The following is a 16,282-nucleotide window of genomic DNA, read 5'->3' as shown; positions in this document are numbered from 1 at the left end:
CCCACAACTTCAGAAGATACCAGATTTTATAACATATTTATTTTATAGCCATACTTATTTATTATTTTCACCTCCGTAGTAGGAGCTGCATTATGTTTATTTTCTATATTTTTAATCATTGTTTTCTGATTATAAGATTACCGTATAAAATTCAGACAGCGTAGAAAAAGCAAAAGGAAAAACCATCCTTACAGTGCATACCTCATTCCTAGCCCTGAGGCTATCACTGTTAACTTTTGATGTAGTTTCTTTCGGTCTTTCACTCACATTTTATTGTAGAGTTGAGACACAATTTTTGTGTAATTTTGTGTAATTTTTCAGTTCATAGGATATCATGAGCATGTTTCTTTACTGTAAGCATTATTTTTCAAAGCTGCATCGTAGTCCATCAGAGGGCTCCACCATAATTTACATAAGCATTCCCCTATTGTTAGACACGTAAGTTTTTCCCAATTCTTCAATCTAAGCAGCTTCCTATGGCAGAACCTAGGCACCCAGCCTGAGTGTAACCAGAAAGCACATAATGAACTTGTGCTGTATGTATGGCCCTGGGCGACACATGGTGGAACCCCTCAGCTAGACACTGAGCCTGCCCCCAAGGGAGCTCAGAGACTAGACACCTGGAAATACTGGGACGAAATATGCAGGTGGTTCTTTGCCAGATACTATCAGGGAGTCCACGTAAGAGCGGGTATCTCTGTTTCCTGTGGAAGCTGTGATCTGGAACACACAGCTTTTACAAAGACAAAAGTCTCAGAAACTTTGCTGACCTTTCTCACCTACCAGTGTGTTATTAGGCCTCCAACGCTCAAATGCCTTTTCATCCTGTTACCTTGACTGTCAGGGGCCTGTGCTAATGACCTTTGAATATCACTTCCAAGTGGTTTTCACTGGGAAGGGGTGAGAAGCTACAGCATCAAGAAAGGAACTTGCCTGAAGCTCCGAAGAATCAGAGATGCTCTAGTCCTTGTTTCGATGCACACTTGCTCTGGCACCCACGGCAAATTGTTTCCTCTTCTCAAGCCTGTGTTTTCTCCTTGCAACATAGAGAGATTGGACTAGATGATCTCCAGGGCCCTTCCAGCATTGACATTCCATGGGGACCTGAAGCCTTCCTCTTGCTAGGAACTGAAGTGAGCATCCCGATAAAGGTCACAGGATCCTTCTCCGGAGTCCAGAGTTTCCTTTAATTAGTACCTGGGGAACCACTTATGCTTTTATATTCCCGCTTACTTCCTTCTGGTAGCAGTTGGGACATGTGGAGACTGAAAGGCAAGAAGCGCTGCTCACTTGGTGAAAACACTAGATTCTGAACCCCAAATGATTCTTTGTTCTTTTATGTATTGGGTATGTTTTCTTTTATGTGCTTGGTTTTTGCATTCACTCTCTCATTTGGCAGATATTAACTGAGTCCCAGACCCAGACAGTTAACCGAGACTCAGCCCTGTTCTCAAAATGCATGCAGTCTAGCGAAGAGACAGAAAAAATGTAAAAGGCAACAAGAGAATTGCTACAGTGGGGTACATACAAGTTGCATAAGGAAAGGAGTGTTGAGTCGGCCTAGAAGCAAAGGAGTCTCAGTGGACACGTTGAGACTTTAAACGATGAGCGGAAGTTTTCTAGGTAGACAGTCGAGGAGAGGGCATTCCAGACAGAAGAACCACACGTGCAAAGGCCAGGAGGTATGAGAGTACATGTCGTGTTCTTTGTGGGGCTAGGGGGTGAAAGGGACAAATAGCAGATGAGAAGAAGTCGAACATCTTTCCTTGAACAAGGAATTTTCTTTCTCTAATATAACTTATTTTTTTTCTTTTTACAGGTCTCTTGTGGCTCAGAGCATAATCTGGCAGTGATTGGTAAGTAATGAGTAGCCTGCTAACTGTGATCTGAAAGTCCTGTGGCAGAGTTAGAGAAGACTTTCAGTTAACCCAAGGCCAGGGTGTGTGTGTGTGTGTGTGTGTGTGCACGTATGTTGGGGGAACATGCTGGGAAATGGAAGTCTTTGGTTGACCAAGGCTTTACTAGAAGCCCCTTTTCTTTGCTTTTTAAAAATGTTTACTTCTTTTGAGAGAGAGAGAGAGAGAGAGAGAGAATGAGTGGGGGAGAAGGAGAGAGGGAATCCCAAGCAGACTCTGTGCTGTTAGCACAGAGCCTGACATGGGGCTAGAAGCCCCTTTTCTAAAAATTTCTATCCATATCATTGAGCGTCTTTTTAAGGTACCTGAGCTGGCTCCCCTCCCCCAGGGAGTGGCGTTTGAGGATATTAAAGATTTTATACACTATGAGGACAGCATGTGTAGAAAGCCAGACATGAAAGAGGAAGAAGATTGGGCTGCTCTTGTTTCTTTGAATAAATCCCTTACTCCAAGTTCTTTCCTCTTTCTTTGGAGATATAAGGCTCTGCTCACTGCCCTAACTGCCTTGTATTTTGTGGCACTCAGGTACTCCCAGATGAAGCCAAGCTTCTGATTAATTGAGGTTTCCTCTTAATTGACTCTGGATAACCAGGGTTCACTGTTTTTATAATTAGGCCTATGAGTAATTCCTTTAAGAAGCTTTCTCATTACTTCTATAGGTAGACTAGTCTCATCTCACAGAGCGTTAAAGAGACACCAGTGTGGGGCCTGACTGTCTGAGTTCAATACAGGCTTCCACTTCCTAGCCGTGTGATCTTGGACAAGGCACTTAACCCCTCTGTGGATGGACAGTAGCGCGTACCTCCTAGGGTTTGTTGTGAGGGTTCCAGGAGTCAATATATATAAAGCACATAGAATGGCGCTTGGCTCCTAGTGAGGGTTTTAGCAGTGTTCACTGTTATTATCTGATATTTTTTGTAATTGCCTTCCTCTGGGCTCTAGCTCTCCATCTGTACAATGGAGGGGTTAAAACAGAAAATCAAGGTTCCCTCCTGCTCTGATATTTTCGGATCCTATTACAAACCCATCACTGCTAGCCTTCTGTTGGTGATTTGTTTCTGGCTACTTCTCTCCCAGCCTCTGACTCGGCTTCTGAAGGGCAAGGCCCCTGCATTTTCCTTTTGTTTTCTGCCTGTTTGCAGTACCCAGAGCAGTGCCTGGTACCCGGCAGAGACTCGGGCTCTGTTTTCTGAATTGAGCTGAGACTGGCTCAGCCGCCTGCAGTGGCAGCAGTTTGAAGCACTACTTTGTAGGCCCAAACGTGATGTGCAAGGAGGCAGAACCGAGGACAGCTGAGGAGGTAGGCTGCCAGCCAGCAGAGGGGGGTGGGGAGTAAACTGGGCTGGAGTCAGAGAAGGAGCGAGAAAATGTAACAGCAAACCTGCATGCTTCGCAGCAGCACCACATACTCTATTCCGGAACTGCTCCAGCCTGGGTGTGATTAAGACAAGCTACTCGGAGAATCAGAGCTGGTGCCTAGGATGCTGCTGCTGCTGCTGTTGTCACTGCACTGGGGGAGACGTTGGCTCCCTCTGGGACCAGCACAAACAAGAAGATTGTAGGGAATCTAACTATAAGAAAGAACACAATCCAGATGAAGGCGGGGCCAGAGCTCGCAGGGCGGCAGGCTGAGCGGAGAGAGGCAGCCTGGGGCTGTAGAAAGAGCGTAGACTCTGCGGGCAGAGAGCCTTGCTTCACACTGGTTGCATCTCTTTGTGAGCCCCCATTTCCCCCCCTCATCTGCGTAATGGGAATAATTCCCATTTTGCAGGATTGCTGTGGGGATTGGTGTATGTGAGGTACCTGGTCTATAGTGGGTATGAGAGAAATGTGTATGTGTGGATAATTCTGTTTGTTTCTCATTTCTCTTGGTCCGGGTGGGGAGAGGGGAGAATGGCTTGTTAGTGTAACCGTGCTAGTGAAGTAATTGTTACTTGGGAGAGAGGAATGATGATGACATTCTGGAAAGGTGTCCAGCGTTACCCAGGTGAGGAGAACATCAGAGGCAGCGGAGAGCAGGTGTGCCGGTGAACTCTTGGGGGGTAAACCTGTATTTTTCTGTTTTGTCCTCAGTGCCCTGGTCCTGGCTCACAGTCTGTTAAATGAACGGTTGCAGAATCAGAAAAGGTGGGCCCAGTCACAGGGCTCTGGGCATATTTACCTGCCTGTGTGTGAGCTGGGAGCAGAGGCTCCCCACCACTGGAAGAATGGGGCCCTCCATGGGTGCCCTGCAGGGCTCAGGCTGTGCTGTAGGAAGTGACAAGAAGTGCCTGTTAGCCTTGGCAGAAGGCCAGAAAAGAGGGAGACAAGCTGGAGGAGGAGAGTTCCTATGGGCTTAAAGCCTGGTTCTCACAGGCAGCTCCTCCCCTCGGCCCTTCTGCCATTGCCGACTTCAGATGGATTTCTCTGCCTTCAGTCTCATTCCCTGAGATCTGGGCTCTCTGCGCCTGGTGCTAAGTCTCCCATGTGATAGGCACAAAACAGTTATAGAATAGACTGGAACAGAGTATAAGGAAGCCAAACTTGCCCCAAGTGTAGAAACAGCTTTGATGTGTAGTGAATGTGCAATAGACAGAACAGAAGGGGAGGTGAAATAGAGCCTGATGGAAGGACATGACTCAGGATCTGCTCTTAGAATGGACACTCCACAAAGTATATTTGTTGTACCCATTTTATACAGGATAAACAGGTTGTCCAGGGACAAGTAGCAATAAATAGTAAAGCTGTCTGCCTGTCTTCCAAGACTGCTCTTTTGACTCTCATATCCTAGGACCTGATGCATTATGGGTGGTGGTTAAGAAGAGCACAGACACCAGGGCCAGATTGCTTGGACTCAAATTCTGGCTCCTACACCTACGAGCCAGGTAACCTTCTATAAGTGGCTTAACCCCTCGGTGCCTTGATCGCCTCATTTGATATGCCTTGATGTGCCTTGATCGCCTCATATAATATTATTGGCCTCATAGTTGTTATGTAGAGTGCTAACAGTGCCTGGCACAAAAGTAGAAGCTCAGTAAATGTGAGCTGGTATTATTACCATAATCATTGTCATCGTCATATATTAAGGCTTCAAGGAAGGAAGTAATTGTAAGATGGGTATAAGGAGGCCTGAGGCTCAGGATGGGAACCTCAAAAGCTAGAGAGGGAAGCGTCTTCCTCACCCTTCAGGGACCAATGCAGGATCTCACCATAGCTGCAGAAGGGATTTGTAAATTGGAGCCTGGGGACCCCAATCTGGGGGATCTGGAAATCCCAACAGCCCTAGAAACAGTGCTAGCCCAGATTTGTTCCAGATCAGGATTCTGCTATCTGCTGCCCCAGACGGGGATTCAGAACCTGCCATGTTCCAGCCTGAAGCAAACCCCGCAGTAGCCACATTTCTGCTTTCTTAGGGAATCAAAATAATTCCACTCTGCTACTTCACTTGCTTCCAGGTTTCTTTTTTCCCCCTTCTTCTGCAGTTTGGTCTGGTTCTTTCCTTTGTTTTCCAATGAGGCTTCTCTTGACATATTCTGTGTTTGCCACCAGGTATCACCATGGCTAGACAGGATGGTGAAGTGGTGTGAGTTCCTGCTTTAGAAAAAGAAAGCCAGGGATCGAGAATCTCAGGTGACAATCAGGAAAGAGAGAGCTGAGGCCATTGGCCACAGCTGGCGTGGCCACTTCTAACCGTGTGCCTTGCCCAGTCAGTCCACCTCAGTGAGTCTGATTCCTCAGCTGTAAAATCTACCTACCCCTAAAATTGTTCTTCCAAATGGCACAGGTACGTCAGGTGGCTGCTTAGTGCCTGCCACATAACAGGTGCTCAGCAGGTGCTCGCTCGTTTGGCAGGTTCACTAGTCCTTCCTTCCTTCCCACCTAGGATTTCCCTCCATATCTGACAGAGCTGGCTGGCTGGCTCCCATTCGTGGGCATAGACTGAGGTCAGCAGGAGTGACATGAGGGCATTTGACCACCACTTGCCCAGAAAGATCCCTGCCTACCAGAGGCTGGCTCCCAGGCCAGCTGTGTCTTTGGGGCCCTCACCTCTATGTCTGGCTGAATTGGCTCCAGCTGTTTTGCTTCCCCTCGGAGCAGTTTATTTTGGCTTGAATGGGCAATTTGTTTGCCTTCTCTCCTGATGTGCAGTTGTTCAGCCTTCCCTTCCTGCAGAGAAAAAAGAGCTGACTGCATTTCCTCTCTCCCCACTCCACACAGACCTTTGGAAAACATTTTTTTTTATTATTGGTGGCCTTCTCCTGGAGCATTCAGGCCTGCCAGACAGGCATTGTTAAAGGGTTAGATATTTGGCAGGAAAGTGTCGTGTGTCCTCCTCCTCCTCCTCCTCCTCCTCCTCCTCCTCCTCCTCAAGCAAAGCCAGATCTTCTACCAAATTGGAGCTATAATCTATGTAAGGATCTTTTATTCTCTTCATTTCACTGATAATTTCCAATTATTGAACCTTTGTATCTTTGTAATATGTGTGGCACAGTGTCTGACCTTGGCTTGAAACCCATTAAACAGGGTCATGTAAGAATTTAATAGTGAGAACTAAATCTTTTTTGACACTAGCTCTTCCTCTGGGAGGCAATACCTCCAAGCCCGAGGGCATTGCAGAGACCTTAGAGGCAAGTAAAAGCCTGTATGGTCCTATGCACAGTGTGATTGGCAAAGCAGAAGTGCTTTATATTATCTCATTTAATCCTAATACCAAATGGATGAGTTGGCACTACTGTTAACCCCATTTTCTAGATGCGGGAAGGGAAGCATAGGCTGAGCAGTTTGTTGGGAGGAATCTGCATGTCAGGTCTTTAACCAGGGCTTCTAACTTCAGAACCTGTGGTCCACTACCCGATGCTGCTTTCCTGCAGACCAGTGACAGTCCAGCCTATTTTTAAGGCCACCAGATAAGATGACGTCATCTCTTCATTTCAGTATTTAGTTCCCCTTCATGTTAGCAGTAACTTCTTCTGTCTTCCAGATTAAATGTCTTCTTCAGGGGCGCCTGGGTGGCTTGGTCGGTTAAGCGTCCGACTTCGGCTCAGGTCATGATCTCACGGTGCGTGGGTTCGAGCCCCGTGTCGGGCTCTGTGCTGACAGTTCAGAGCCTGGAGCCTGTTTCAGATTCTGTGTCTCCCTCTCTCTGTGACCCTCCCCCGTTCATGCTCTGTCTCTCTCTGTCTCAAAAATAATAAACGTTAAAAAAAAATTTAAATGTCTTCTTCAGATCCAGCAGTTCTCTGTATAAGAACCAGAGAGAATTGTGAAGTTGATGACATTGTTTTGGAAAACCACCCCTTTTAGGATTCTTCTTCCCCTTCTCATTGTCCCTTACCTCTTAAAAAAATTACTTCACTTATTTAATTTTTGAATAATTAATACATGTACATGATTCAAACTTAAAAGGCATAAAAAGATTTAAAATGAAAAACTTCCCTCCTACCCTGTCCCCCATTTGTCCAACACCCCAAAATCCTTCTACCACATGTGCAGTTAATGCCTATTATTAGTTTCTTCTGTATTTTTCTGGTTTCTTTTTGGATATATTAAGTAAATGCTAAGATATCTTTTTATCTCCCCTTTTACATAAACGGCAGTATATTATACACACTTATTAGTGTCTTATTTTTAATTTCAACAGTTTATCTGGGAAGTCTACATATCAGTATAAAGCCTTCCTACTTTGTTATTACAGGTACATAATATTCCAGTATACCTATGCACCATGATATGTTCAACCCTTGCCCTATTGATGGGCATGTAGATCATCTCCAGTCTTTTTGCTATTCTAAGTAATAATGTAGTGAATAACCTTGTGTGTGTATGTGTATATATATATATATATATATATATATATATAATTATCATATGTGAGATGTTGAAGTATAAATATAGATTATTGTATCAAAGAGTAAGTATATCTATTTTGCAAGATAGGAACTACCTTCATAGGAATTATACCATTTTTCACTCCCACTAGCACTATATGAGTACCTGTTTCTACAGCCCCCCTAATAGTATGTTAAGAAACTTCGGGATTGGGGTACCTCGGTAACTCAGTCAGTTAAGCCGACTTTTGACTTCAGCTCAGGTCATGGTCTCATGGTTCCTGAGATCAAACCCAATGTTGGGCTCTCCGCTGACAGTGTGGAGCCTGCTTGGGATTCTCTCTCTCTCCCTCTTTCTCTGCCCCTCCCCTGCTTACGCTCACCCCCTCCCCAAAATAAATAAACATTAAAAAAAAAAAAAGAAAGAAACGTCAGGATTTTTGCCAATCTGATAAGTGAAAAACTACTGAAGGTGGTTTTTGTCTTTTTTTACTTTTTAAATTGAAGTACAGTAAAGTGTACATATCTTAAAGTTTCAGTTTGGTGAGTTTTTCATATGTGTATACCTAGGAAACCACCACCCAGTACAAAATACAGAACATTTCCAGCACCCCAGAAAGTATCCCTTCTCAGTCAATACCCCACCCCGAGAGTTAACTACTATTACAACTTCTGACTCTAGAAATGAGTTTTGCCTGTGGTTGAACTTCATATTAATGGTGTTATGCACTGTGTACTCTTTTGTGTCCAGCCTCTTTGCCCAACACATTGCGTCTTCTATCTTGTCATTCTTTTTTATTGGTAATAGTCCACTGTATGAACACACCACAACTTGATCCATTTAAGTGTTGAAGATTTGGGTTGCTTCCAGTTTGAGGATTGTGAATAAGGCTGCAATGAACATTCTTACACACATCTTTTGGTGAACATGCACATTGATTTCTCTTGAGTATGTAACTGAGAGTAGGATTTTTGGATCCTATCCTTAGCATTAGTAGATAACTTCTCAACAGTTTTCCATAGTAGTAGTGCCCATTATATATTGCCCATCAGTAACATATGGGAGTTCCAACTGCCATCTCCTTACCAGGTATTTTCAGTCTTATTGATTTAGGCCATTCTGCTAAGTGTGTAGTGTGGAGCCTCACTGTCATTATAATTTGCATTTCTCTGATAACCAGTGATGCGTAGCACCATTTCATATGCTTATAGGCCATTTGGGTAGCTTCTTTTGTTAAGTGCAAAAACTTAAGTGTAAACACTTTAAAGTGGATTTTGCCTATGTTTTTCTTACTGATTTGTAGGCATCCTTTATCTTTCAGATTCAAGACCTTTGTTGGAGATATATATATATTGCAAACATCTTTTCCCAGTCAGTGGCTTGCTCTTTTGCTTTCTTAATGGTGTCTTTTGATGCATAGATATCCTTAATTGTAATGAAGTCCAGCTTATCAGTCTTTTATTTAGTGGTTTGAGGTATTTTTGGGGAGCCTGGGTGGCTCAGTCAGTTAAGTGACCGACTTCGGCTCAGGTCATGATCTCGTGGCTTGTGAGTTCGAGCCCCGCATTGGGCTCTGGGCTGACAGCTCAGAGCCTGGAGCCTGCTTCAGATTCTGTGTCTCCCTCTCTCCCCCTCCCCCACTCATGCTCTATCCATCTGTCTGTCTGTCTGTCTCTCTCAAAAATAAACATTAAAAAAATTAAAACGTTTTTGTCTACTCCAAGGTCATGAAATGAAAATATTCTCTGTCTGTTCATCTTGAAACTTTATTATTTTGCATTTTACATTTAGGCTTAAAATCCATTTTGAATTAGTTAAAACACACACACACACACACACACACACACACACACACACACTGCTCCAAAACCATTTATTGAAGTTTACCCTTTCCCCGTTGAAATTTAGAGACTCCTTTGTTGTAAATCAAGAAACTGTCTATATGTGTAAATTTGTTTTTGGACTCCTCTTTCATTAGTCTATTTTTCTATATGTGTGCTAGTACCATACCACCTTGACTGCAGCTTTATAATAAATTCTAATATCTGGTATTGTTAAGTCTTCCAACTCTGTTCTTCTTTAAGATGATTGTGACCTCTCTAATCCCTCTAGTTTTGGATATCATGAATGAGGATTGAGCACCTTTTTGAAAGTTAGGAGCTATTTGTATTTTCTTCTTTTTAAAAAAAAATGTTATTTATTTATTTTTAATGTTTATTCATTTTTGAGAGAGAGAGACAGAGTGCAAGTGGGAAAGGGGCAGAGAGAGAGGGAGACACAGAATTGAAAGCAGGCTCCAGGCTCCAAGCTGTCAGCACAGACCCTGACACAGGGCTCAAACCCATGAACGGCGACATCATGACCGGAGCGAAGTTGGACACTTAACTGACTGAGCCACCAGGTGCCCCTGTATTTTCTTCTTTATGAAGGGTATCTCCATACCTGTATTAGTTTTTATTGCTACTATAACAGATTACCAGAAAACTAGTGGCTTAAAACAACACAAATGTATTGTCATAGGGTTTGTGGTCAGAAGTCTGAAATGGGTCTCACGGGGCTAAAATGAGGGTGTGAACAGGCTGCATTATCTTCTGGAGTATAGAGGGAGTGTTTTCTTCCCTCTTCCAGCTTCTGGAGGCTGCCTGCATTTCTGGACTGTGGCCCCCTGCCATCTCAAAGCCAGCAGTGGCTGGTTGAATCTTTCCTGTATCATATCATATCACTGACTTTTCTGCCACTCTCTTCCACATTTAAAAATCCTCATGATTCCATTAGGCCCCCTCTCCTGCCCTGGATAATCCAGCATAATCTCCCTATCTTGAGGGCAGCTAATCAGCACATTTAATTTCATCTGCTACCTCAGTTCTCCTTTGACATGTAACACTCACAAGGCTCCAGGAATTAGGACTTTGGGAGGACATTGTACTGCCTGTGCTTCAGGGTCCTTTGCCCTTTTTTTCCAGTTAGATTATTGGTCTTTTTATAATAAATTTCTAGGACTTTTTATGTACTACAGAGGTTAGGCCTTTGGGAGTTCAGACTGCAAATATATTTTCTTAGCTTCTTTTTTGTTTCTGCTTTGGTATTTTTGTTTATTTTGTGTTGTTTTTGCCATGCAACTTTTTCTTTCTCTGTAGCTGACATTTATCAATCTTTTCCTATTTGGCTTCTGGATTCTGAGTTAGAGAAGCCCTCTGCACTCTAGAGTATAAAGGAACTTCTCATATTCTACTCTAGTACTTTAAAAAAAATTTTTTTTTAATTTTTTTAATGTTTTATTTACTCTTGAGAGAGAGAGAGAGAGAGAGACAGAGACATAGCATGAGTGAGGGAGGGGCAGAGCGAGAGAGGGACATGGAATCCGAAGCAGACTCCAGACTCTGAGCTGTCAGCACGGAGCCTGACACGGGGCTTGAACTCACAAGCCATGAGATCATGACCTGAACTGAAGTCAGATGCTTAACTGACTGAGCCACCCAGGTGCCCCCCCCCCAAATTTTTTTTAATGTTTATTTATTTTTGAGAGACAGAGTGTGGGCATGGGAGGGGCAGAGAGAGAGGGAGACATAGAATCCGAAGCAGGCTCCAAGCTATCACCAAGAGCCTGATGCAGGGCCTGAACCCATGAACCGTGAGATTGTGACCTGAGTTGAAGTCAGACACTCAACTGACTGAGCCAGCCAGGCACCTGATTCTAGTACTTTTTATGTTTGTTTGTTTGTTTTTTAACTTGTAGGTCTTTGATCCATTTGGAATTTATCTTGGTACACAATGTCAAGTGTGGATTCAACTTCATTATTTTTCCAGATGGCTACCCAATAGTGTCTCAACACTATTTATTGAATTCCCTTTCTTTGGCTGCCTTCCTGGGTCCCATTGCTCCCAGAGTAACCCTAAGGCCTAATGAGAGGCAGTGACTTACCCGAGATTGCCAGCTAGTCAGTGGTAAAGCTGGCGCTAGACCTTGGGTCTAGCTCATGCTGCTCAATCTGAAGCTGGTAGCTGGTTCTCAAGGTGCTTGCTTAGATGGCTGTGACCTCCTGGGCTGTTTGCTGAGGCAGAGCAGCCCCTTGGTTCCATGGTTTGTCAGCACATGTCCTAAGTTGGTCTTCCCTCAGCTCCGGAGTGAGGTAGAGTCATTGCCACTCTCACACCTGGCTGCTCCAAGCCCTGCATTTTCTTCTTTACCAGGCCGGAAATGTGATAAGACCTTTGGCATTCAAGAGAGATGTTTCACCATTAGTACAGAGATGTTTTTACAGACCGTTGATTATTGTTTAAGTGACGTTTCTGTTCAGTCATTTGTTTTCCAAGGCATGGCCTCACATCACAAGGTGTGCTTGTTAGCTTTCAATAAAGGTGGTTTTTTTGCTATTAATCCTAAAGAGGCAGAGTTTGTATCAGTCCACAGGAGTCAGTCTATAGGAGACCACAGGTGAGGGTGCCAGGCTGTCAAAGAGGCTCACATACTTGCTAAATTACTCAATCTCTCATGCCAGCCTTTTTGGGCACAAGAATGATTGCCACATTTTAGCACAATGCTCTAGTCCTTCTAATGTTGCTTATAGTAGCAGAAACTACAGTTGTGACCCAGTGTACTTGTTTACAAATACTCATGGGTTTGGAGCCTGGCAAAGGTGGTGAGCTCAAGGTAGAAATTACAAAGAGGTAGAGTGAGCCAGAGCAGCCTTCTGCAATGGACGGTCTAGTCCCACTTTGCCTGCCACCAGCTCCCTGTGTGATCCTGGCCAGTCACTATCCCTCTCTGGGCCTGACGACCTCCATGAGAGAAATGTTTCTAAAGTCTGCTGTACCACTCCAGTCTGTCCTCATGTCTATAAATTACGTTGCACATCTTTTTAAAAAAAATTAATCAATTCATTTTAAAAATGTTATTGCGGTACAAACATTTAATTTGAGGTCACTCTCATAATAGATTTTTAAGTGTACAATATACTATCGTTAACTGTAGGCTCAATGTTGTACCACAGACCCCTGGAACTTACTCATCTTCCTTCCTGAAACAGTTACTTTTCTCGGCGTCCACGATACCCTGCCCTCCTGGTTCCTTCTGTTTCATTGGCGGCTGCTTCTCCTTAGTCTCCTCCAGGGGCTTCCCCCCTTCTCTGCCTGAATCCTGAAGGTCTGAGCACTCCGGGGCTCTGTGTTAGTCCCCCTTCTCTTCTCTCTCTGCAGGTTTTCCAGTCAACTTCATCCAGTCCCATGGCTTTAAAAACTTTTTGTATGCTGATGACTTCCCAATTTTTATGTTCAGCTCTGACCTCTCCTCTGAGCACCAAATTATATATCCAGGTTGCCCTTTGACATCTCCACATCAGTTTTAAAACAGTATCTCCAATTTAACGTGCCCAGAATAGAACTTTTGTCTTTTTCAAGACCCACGCTACTGGATCTTTTTCTCAATATTTGGCATTACCATCAAGCCAGTCACTTAACCCAAAAATCTAGGAGTCCACATGGATTCCTCTTCTTTCCTTATTCAGCCTCACATCTAATCCCTTAGGAGTCTTGCTGACTTTCCCTCTAAAAGTATCCTGAGAATATCCACTTTTGTCTGTTTCCACTGCTACCACTTAGCCCAAGCCATAGAGTCTGTCCTCAGAACTGTTTCCACAGTCTTAACTTTGGCAGGGTTCCCTTCTCTTTCCTGCCACCAGTACGAATGGAGTCCCTACAGGATGGTTATATAGTAGCCAGAGTGCTTTTTATGTGTTGTACCAACCATAATGGACCAGATTGTCACTGCTTGCCTTGCATGCAGGGAGTGCTTCACATGTCCGTTAAAAACTGATTCTTACACACAGATTGTCCTCGTTCCTTGCCTTCGGCCCTTACTGGTGGCTGACAATATGCCACGTGGCATTCTGGGTGCTGTGGAGGAATACAGCCAATGCTTGTTACCTCACGGAGCTCACATTTAGTGGGAAGGAAACCTGTGAATTAAGTCTGGCACATAATATGTACTTAATACTGAATGAATCCCAAGCAGAGAGTGATAAGAACTAGAGGAAAAGGTGAAGAGGAAGGAATGATTAATTCTGGGAATCCTCATAGAAGAAGGTAGTTTTGAGCAGAGGAAGAGAAAGAGCCTTGTGTGCTGAGACACCAACATGAACAAAGGGAAGGAAGGCTTTAAAGAGTGAATCATGGTTGGGGGACAAGTGGCCAACCATCAGGACAGCTGAGGGTCAGCTAGGACCAGGTCTCCCGTGGCATGCTGAGTGGCATTGACTTTATTGTACAGACAGTGTGGAACCATATGGGTTATTTAAGAAGACACTTCAGAAGCTGACAATTATAGCAGAAGATAAAGGCTTTAAAACAATAGATAATGCCTTTTTGCAGAGAAAAGAGAAGAGACAGTAGTTGGGCACCTACTACATGCTGGCAGCATTCTGAGCATTTTGCATATATCATTTCACTTTGTCATCATCATGCAAGATAGAAAGTAGGCAGATGAGAATTGTCCCTATGTTTCAGATGGGAAACTGTAGACCCAGAGAGGTGGAGCCCAGGATTCAGACTGACATTTGTTGACTTCACGGAGGTCTGCACTTTTCACTCATCTTTTTACCTTCCTGCAGGGGTCAGGCTTTGGCTTAATTAGCATATCAGGCAGCACCAACCAATCTTATAGTGTGCAGGTGACTTTGGAAGCCAGGAAGAAGCAACAGCAGAGCTAGTGCTGGTAGTACTTGTCTGCAGGGACAGAGACCAGCCCGTTCCGTTGTCTGTCCTCAGAGCATTGCACCTAGGGGACACGTGCAGCATGGGGCAACTTCGACAATGACCAAGAAGTCAGGCACATGAGCCCACTCTGTCCTTCCTTAGGAACGGGCTTCCTGAGCCTGGGTGGCACTATGAACGCTTAGACTCAACTCACAGTGTTGCCCCTTAGCACCCACAGGGCTTGGCTTACCCTTGTGTCCTAAATACCACCTACCCCATGGCTGCTGTCCCTGCTCCGCTGGTCTCTTCCTCCCTCTTCCTCGTGGATACACCTAAAGCCCTTAATGCAGAATAGCTGTGACTATTCATTCCAAAGTACTCTCTCTGGGCAGGGCTTCAGCAATGCTCTGTTTGCCCTTTTGGCCATTCATGGATTTATTGATTCATTAAGAGGCCTGGGCCAAGGGACCTGAGTGCAAGACTACTCCTGTCACCTTGGGCAGGCCACTTTCCTTCTCTGGGCCTCCTTTATGGATAAAAGAAGAGAGTTGTGTAAGAGAATCTTCAAGGTCTGTTCCAGCTCTGACACTTTCTGGGTTTTGTTCTTCTGTAAATTCACACCTTGCCCCTAACATGGCGTTAAGTGAACGCTTCTCAGAAGAGATTATGTTTAAGGTGGGTGGGTCTTAAAGGATGAGTAGGAGGAGAAAGGCATTCCAGTGAATGGGATCAGCATGAACAAGAGCATGGAAAAGTCATCGCAAATTAAGGGAAAAGAAGGGATCAGGAAGGGAACAGAGAGCAGTGGGAGACAAGGCTGCAGGATATCTGCAGCCCGGTCACAGAGGCCTTGAATGACAAGCCAAGGAGCTGGGACTTCATCTTGCACGGTAGCAGTAATGTATCATGATACAGCTCCTGTGCTATACTTTCTCTTTCCCTGGGTTAAAATTGCCTGTTTTTTCCCCTCTTTCTTTGATTGATTTTCTATATACTTCAACAGAGGAATCATAGAGGAATGGCAATGGGTTTGATTTTGTGGCTTTGTAAGATATTAATTCAGTAAGCTTGTGCTTCTCTTCTTGAAATAAGAAAGATGCTGCTGACCTTCTGGCCCTTAGCACGCTGAATGTCTGATTGCTCTGACCGGGTGTTGTGGCTCCAAAATCCCCATCAGACTCCTTGGCCCAGACTGTGCCCTATCTTAGGTGCAACTCTAGGCCCAGCTTGTGGCTAGTCCTTTTCCTTTCGTAGCCAAGAGGCTGACGGACAGGAAGCTCACAGCATAGCCCTCGTGTGGCATGTGTGCAGACGTGAGTGACTCTTATGTGTGTTCATGGCTCACAGTGCCCAAAGGTCTCCAATTCACCTGTTTTCATTCTTGCAGCTGCTTGGAGGTTTTTCAGGGGGAGGTTCAGTCCCTATCATGCAGGTGAGGACAGGGAGTCTTAGAAAGGTTGCCAGATTTGCCCCAGGCACCGTAAGATAGCGTAAGGAGCCTGAGGTGTTGGAGTTAGGAAGCCATGGGTTCCAATTCCACCTCTGCTCCTTAATATCTGTGTGACCAGGGGTAAGTTGCCACCCTCTCTGAACTGTGGGTTCTTCATCTTTGAAGATCAAGATAATAGCTTCTGTAAATGCTTGTCACTGGAGTGAATTGTGTGGTTCTGGAAAAGCTCTTGGCACAGAGTAGATGCTCAGCATGTTTGTTTCTGACTCACTTCAGGGCTCTTTCTGGTATTTCGCCTTGCTTCCCATATGGCCCACTTTGTCATCTTGCTCCTCTCTTCTTAAGCCAATGCCACAGACATATACTAGTGAAAATACTCTTCCTGTGTACCCTTTGTAAAGCTGGGCCCTGTGACTGG

The 16,282-nt window shown here is 44.5% G+C and overlaps 1 protein-coding gene across 1 annotated transcript in view; it reads left to right on the top strand.

Moving 5' to 3' along the window:
* Positions 1-16,282, top strand: part of SERGEF (secretion regulating guanine nucleotide exchange factor) — a 237,539-nt gene that overhangs the window by 145,303 nt on the left and 75,954 nt on the right. The window contains 1 exon segment of the mRNA XM_058688397.1: positions 1,820-1,856. Within this exon segment, the coding sequence (XP_058544380.1) occupies positions 1,820-1,856 (37 nt within the window).

The sequence above is a fragment of the Neofelis nebulosa genome, chromosome 10 (genome assembly GCF_028018385.1).
Source record: "Neofelis nebulosa isolate mNeoNeb1 chromosome 10, mNeoNeb1.pri, whole genome shotgun sequence".
In the NCBI taxonomy this organism is placed as follows: domain Eukaryota; kingdom Metazoa; phylum Chordata; class Mammalia; order Carnivora; family Felidae; genus Neofelis; species Neofelis nebulosa.
The sequence above is the reverse complement of the archived record's forward strand: the minus strand, read 5'-3'. Positions and strand labels throughout refer to the sequence as shown.